This window comes from Sinocyclocheilus grahami, unplaced genomic scaffold (assembly GCF_001515645.1).
Source record: "Sinocyclocheilus grahami isolate Dianchi unplaced genomic scaffold, SAMN03320097.WGS_v1.1 scaffold153.1, whole genome shotgun sequence".
NCBI lineage: Eukaryota > Metazoa > Chordata > Actinopteri > Cypriniformes > Cyprinidae > Sinocyclocheilus > Sinocyclocheilus grahami.
The window spans coordinates 1,664,098-1,670,365 of NW_015505332.1; the positions used below are offsets into that span (position 1 = coordinate 1,664,098).

A 6,268-nucleotide genomic window follows, 5' to 3' on the forward strand; every position below is an offset into this window, starting at 1 on the left:
ATATAAATAAATTAACCACATAACAAAATTACTAAAACCTCAATAAGTTAAAATGAAAACTGAAAATATAAAAATCAAAAAAATCAAAATATTAGTAATAATTGTTTTACTGGACAATAATAATTGATACATTATAATTTAAAAATAAATAAAATATAAAATAAAAATAAAATCATTTTTTGTCCAATAAAATATTTTCTGTAAAGACGTATTTTTACTCTCCATAAATGATAAATGCCGCCTGCCTCTGATTAACCATAGTAAGCAGCACATCATGAATCATGGCTTTGACGTGAAGGATATTGACTAAAATTAAGCACTTCAATACATCCCTATCTTTTCAATAAGAAATACATCAACACAGGAAAGAAAACTGCACTGGCAGAGCTGTTTCATAAGGTTTTAAGGAAGTAAATAGGGTCAATTTTGATTTCATGTTGACTTGAATGTATTCCTGAGTGTAGTTTTGAATACTCTCTCTTGCAGTTTGTGGTCAATCTGAGCTCTTACCTTTCAAATGCATTTGTTACATGCTGCCTTTCATTCGACTCTATATTTTGGTCTCTCAGCTGTCAGACACACCGAGGCTAGACCGTTGCCAAAACCTGCTCAATGCTTTAAATTCCCACAAAGACAGGTGAGACACGGATTATGCTCTGAAAACTGCTGTTCTGCTTGATTTCCATGTGGCAGCCAATAGGGATATATCACATATTTGCAATAATATCTGCAAAACCATTACTGTAATTGCTTTACATTCTAAGTGACTCTGCAAATAGTATTTTGATAGCTGAAGGTGGGTCTGTCTTTCAAAATAAATAATTTAAAGTCCATTTCCATTTTCTTTCTGTCAAGGTTTGTGGTTGATGCCACTCATACGCTAGCACTTAAATAAATAAATCAGATGTTTTAGTTGGCAAGTGTGAGACGCCCAGGAACAAATAAAAATCTGTCAGCGAGCCCTGAAGAACAGCTGCTGAATAACAATCCAATCTGATTTTGCTCTGTCGTAAAGGTTTGTTTCGGGGAAGGAAATAAAGAAGAAGAAGTGTCTCTTCGGTCTTCAAGTTCGGGCTCCTCCCCCTCTGTCATCGGACCAATCACCTTTCATCGCTGAACAGCCAATCAACATCACCCACAGGAGAAGGTCAGAGACAGGAGCACACCAAGATATTTTGATAGCAACATTAAATGCATTAAACTGATGCATTTCTGAGTAAAACAGTAAAAGGGATTTATTGACATTTTAATGGATTGTGAAAAGTGAATGTCACATACAGTACCAAAATGAACACTTGTTGATAAATTGAGAAAAGGGATTTATGACATAAGCCAAAAACAAAAGGTTTAAGATTTTAGCTAAAAGATTATGAAGACTTTTTAAAAGAAATATTATGAATAAAAACTACATATGGTCGGTATTTATTTCATGTTGACTTAACACAAGGTAGAAGTAACTTCAAAGAAATTAAAATTGACTTGAACAAGATTCAGAGTTACATAAAATATCTCAACATTTTGAGATTTGTTTTCCTCATCCGTCTTAAGGAAAATATTTTACATTCAGTTTGTGTAATTGTTTTACATTTGCTTTTTTGTCGTTTTATTTTTAATTCAATTTCAAATAAATTTAAATGTTTTCATGTTGAAGTCATTTGTTGTCTTCTCTCCAGCCCCACGTCACTGCCCTGCCAGCGGAGAGCGGTGGGTCCGGAGGCCCGTAAATCAAAGCGCCGGGTCACTGAGACACAGGTCAGTGCGTTTGCCTTTAACAGCAGCAATCAAAAGATGGCTGGCAGAGGCCAAGCCCCCTCTGCATCAGTAATGAGACACCCAGTGTTACCTTTTGGGTTTGTTTTTCTCCTCATATTCATTTGACTTATTTTTGCAACATGCACTGAGACAACAAGGTCTGTCTACCCTTGCAAGTCAACTAATGCATACACCCATTTAGTGAAGGGTTTGTTAATCTAAAACACTTAAAGGGGTGGTTGATTGTTTTTTTTCTAGGCTTGATTGTGTTTATGGGGTGCAGTCTAACATGTGTTAATGCGTCGTTTAAAAAAAAAAACTAATTATTGTTCACATAATTTACCTTTATTTTATACCGGTCTGTCTCTTCTCTTTTGAATGCTCCGATTATTTCCTGTTTTTATGAAGCCCCTCCCTCAGAGATACACGATGGGCTCAGATTGGTTAGCTGACCCAGTGTGTTGTGATTCGCTACAGGGCCATCCTTAGGGGGGTGCAACTGTTGTGGTCGCACCCAGTGTTAATTTCGTCAATGAAGACGACAATGAAAAATATTCGTTAACGAACATTTTTTCTGTGACTAAGACAAGATGTTGACGAGCTAAAACGAATATCTGATGATAAAACAATGACGAAATTTATGCCTCGTCTTCGTTAACGAGACGAGACGGGACTATAATGTTATTTGAGGACTACCGGACATTCAAAATACATCCTATAGGCTACTGTCTAGTCCTTCAAAATGTGCGTCCCTGTCATTGGATTGCAATCGGATAAGGGGCGTTTGCATATCTAGTCTCAGTATGGCAGCCACAGTGGATGGATAGGCTACCAAAACGCGAACTAGCAATCTGAAACAATGGCCTCAGCACCCGAAGGGGTAAGGATAAGGTGACCAGACGTCCCGTTTTTCCCGGGAGTCACAATTCGTTGTCGATTAACTTAAAGGGGTCATATGATGTTGCTAAAAAGAACATTATTTTGTGTATTTGGTGTAATGAAATGTGTTTATGTGGTTTAAGGTTAAAAAAACACATCATTTTCCACATACTGTACATTATTGTTTCCCCTCTATGCCCTGCCTTTCTGAAACGCGTCGATTTTTACAAAGCTCATCGGTCTGAAAAGCAATGTGTGCTCTGATTGGCCAGCTATCCAGTGTGTTGTGATTGGCCAAATACCTCAAGCGTGTGACGGAAATGTTACGCCCCTTACCATATGGTGATGCTCTGTCTGGCCGGAGCAATGAGACAAAAACATTAAAACCCATTATAAACGAGGCATTTGTTGCATCCAGTGGCGACATAATTACGGATTATAATGACTTCTACTGTCTTTTTACGCGTTGCGTTGCATCGCGCCACGTAAACATAAAACCATGTCTGCATTTATGATCGGAGAAATGACAAACAACAAGTGCTACTCTACACTGCTCAAAACTCGTGTTTGAATCGTCAGTAGCAAATTCTTTAAATATAAAAAACATACTTACAGTCTGTGAGTCAGAACAGCCGGCATTGTAGTCTATTCTGCAGGATCAGGAAACAGTCCTCCATAAAATGTTAAATGTTAAAATGTTAATGTTAAATGTTCCTGTGGCTCAGTGGTAGAGCATTGCCTTAGCAGCGCAAAAGGTCATGGGTTCAATTTCCAGGGAACACACGTACTGGTAAAAAAAAAATTATAGCCTGAATGCACTGTAAGTCACTTTGGATAAAAGTGTCTGCTAAATGCATAAATTATAATTATATTAATTATAAAATGCGCTGGACACATCTGAATATTTGGTTTGAAGTGTTCTTACTTAACCACTGATTTCTAGTCATGTCCTTTTTTGGAAGGCCAAACAAAGTAGTTTCGCTTTCACAATGAAACACACGGCGGGCTAGAGTGAGCGAAGGCCGGCTTGAGTGAGCAGAGGTGGGCGGGCTTGAGAATGGCGTGGCCGGCGGATTCGACGAAGGAGTGTCCGGTGGGCTTGTGGCAACTACATGTGACGACCCCAGGCTGGACTCCGCTTCGTCAACGGTGAAAGCCGATCCGGTGATCCACAGCGCAAAATTGATGTATTTCCTCAGCGACCAGCACGGATCAGCTCTAGGCATGACGAAGCAGATACCGTCCTCTTTTGGAAGGCCAAACAAAGTAGTTTCGCTTTCACAACAAAACACTCAGCACCTTCACGACATGGCGGCGGCGACAACAACAATACTACAGCGAGAATAAAAGTTACTCCTTCTTTCTTTGCATGAACATTTGGGCGGCATTATGCAAATCTTCCCACATTGTGATGTAGACAGGGGGGGGGGGTGTGTTTGAACAAGCCGTTTTAGGTAGGTGTGGTTGATTCTTAACTTTTATAAAGAATATCTCTTTGGATTTGAGACTTTAGTCTTTGCAACTTTACAGATCTTCTTTATGCACCAAGAGCTTGTAACACTCCAAAGAGAAAGGAAAACTTGAAATCGCATCATATGACCCCTTTAAAGTTAGTGAAGGCGGGATAGGCGGAAGTGAATGTAAACAGGTGGGTGAAAATGCATGCCTTCCTTCTTAAAGGGACAGCATTCCTAATTAAGTACCTATCCATGTCATTAATGTTAACCAACAAAAGATGTTAAATAAATATGTTAAGTAAACCTACTGTATCTGAAAAATGAGTTTAATTTGTATCTCTTTCGTATTTGTCTTATTGTCTTATTCTGCTTCTTTTTTTTATTATAAATTATATAGGCCTATATTATATATATTATATATGAACAACTATAATTTTTATAAGTTGCTCCCTTTTCACTGCTGTTAAAGGGATAGTTCACCCAAAAATGAAAATTGTCATAATTTATTCAACTTTTTCCAAATTCAATCCTTGATTCAAATTTCTCATAAGCTTAATTGATTTGGTCTAAAGAGAGAAGAATTAATGACTATTTTTGTTTGAAGACTACATATAAAATAGCTACCAAAAAAATGTTGGTAACTGCAGTTTGACTAAAAGTAATGACTAAAAGTTGACAAAAATGCAATGACTTTCCATTGACTAAATCTATGAAAGACTCAAATGACTAAAATGTGACTAAGACTATTAAGCATTTTCGTCTCAAGATAAAGACTAAGACTAAATCAAAAATGCCTGTCAAAATTAACACTGGTCGCACCAGGCCCCGTGGCGAACGGACCGAGGGGGCCCCGCTCCCTACCTCGCACCAGGCCCTGCATCAGCTAAGGATGGCCCTGATTCGCTAAACTGCATCTAGTGCGCGTCTAATCATCACACCCCTCACATCAGCGGCATGTGCTCCGGTTGTATTGTAAACAATGACGTCGTCTATATTGCTTATCAGTTTGAGCCTGATTGAGACGCAGAGAATATTAGTGAAGAGGATTGCAAATGTTTTATGCTTAATGTTATGTTTTTTGTTTGTTGTTGTCTCATACTTTAAGATACGCTGTTATTTGTAAATGCTACTGCTTATGTTAGCTTTTAATATACGGTTTTATCCTGATTAAAGCTTTACTACAGCACGGCAACCGTGTGCACATCCATGTTTAACGCTTCTCATAGCTATGTGAAAAATATCTGTCTGTCTTTGCACATAAAATGTACAATCGGAACACAGTTTATTGAAACTGATGAGCTGATGATCAGGTGAGAGAAAGAGATGCAGAGCGTGTGCAGAGCAGGGCGAGGCCAGGAACAGGATGAGAACGCTGCTTTTGAACATTGATTTTGAAACTTGTGAATCCATTAGAATCGTTAGAAGACAGAATCACGATTCATATATGAATAGATTTTTTCGTGCACCCCTAGTTTTGATGGCATGGCAACAACTCTTCCTCTTCACTAAAGCATCGAAACATGGCCCCGCCCCCTTTATTGCCTGTTCCTGGGGGCGGGGTTTATCAGGGTTTGTGATGTCACAAACCTGGGAAGTAACTCGTTGTAGTCCCTACAAGCTGTTTTTGTAGGCATTACAACTTTCAGCATTGTAACATTGCAGATATTGTTTATGCTCAAACAGCAACATTACACACTAACTAACGTTAAAAAAGTGAAATCGCAATCAACCACCCCTTTAAGTCCAAGTGGGATGTTAAATGCCCAGCATCAGTATAGCTTCTGAATTAAGGGTCACAGCACCAGAAAAGCATGTAAAAATAAATAATGCCTACACCTCAAGAAGACACAGTGTCCAAGTGGGATGTTAAATAGTATAGCTTCTGAATGCAGCGTCACAAAGGGTCACAGCACCAGAAAAGCATGTAAAAATAAATAATGCCTACACCTCAAGAAGACACAGTTATATATGTATATAAAAATCCTCAACATTTATTTGTGCTGTAAGAAAAAAACATTTCCTATTCCACCAGTAAATGTGCAGAGATTTTACTTTTTTTTTTGGTGTTGTGTTTTTTTTTCATGTTTTGAGTCACAGTTCATTTTATTTTATTTTATTTTATTTTATTTTATTTTATTTTATTTTATTTTATTTTATTTTATTTTATTTTATTTTATTTT

At 37.8% G+C, this 6,268-nt stretch overlaps 1 protein-coding gene across 1 annotated transcript in view; it reads left to right on the forward strand.

The window, feature by feature from the left end:
• Positions 1 to 6,268, forward strand: part of LOC107592451 (PHD finger protein 1-like) — a 17,703-nt gene that overhangs the window by 5,697 nt on the left and 5,738 nt on the right. Inside the window, exons 10-12 of the mRNA XM_016281964.1 lie at positions 570 to 637; positions 1,016 to 1,147; positions 1,674 to 1,752. Of these exons, the coding sequence (XP_016137450.1) occupies positions 570 to 637; positions 1,016 to 1,147; positions 1,674 to 1,752 (279 nt within the window). The remainder of the gene's footprint in view (positions 1 to 569; positions 638 to 1,015; positions 1,148 to 1,673; positions 1,753 to 6,268) is intronic.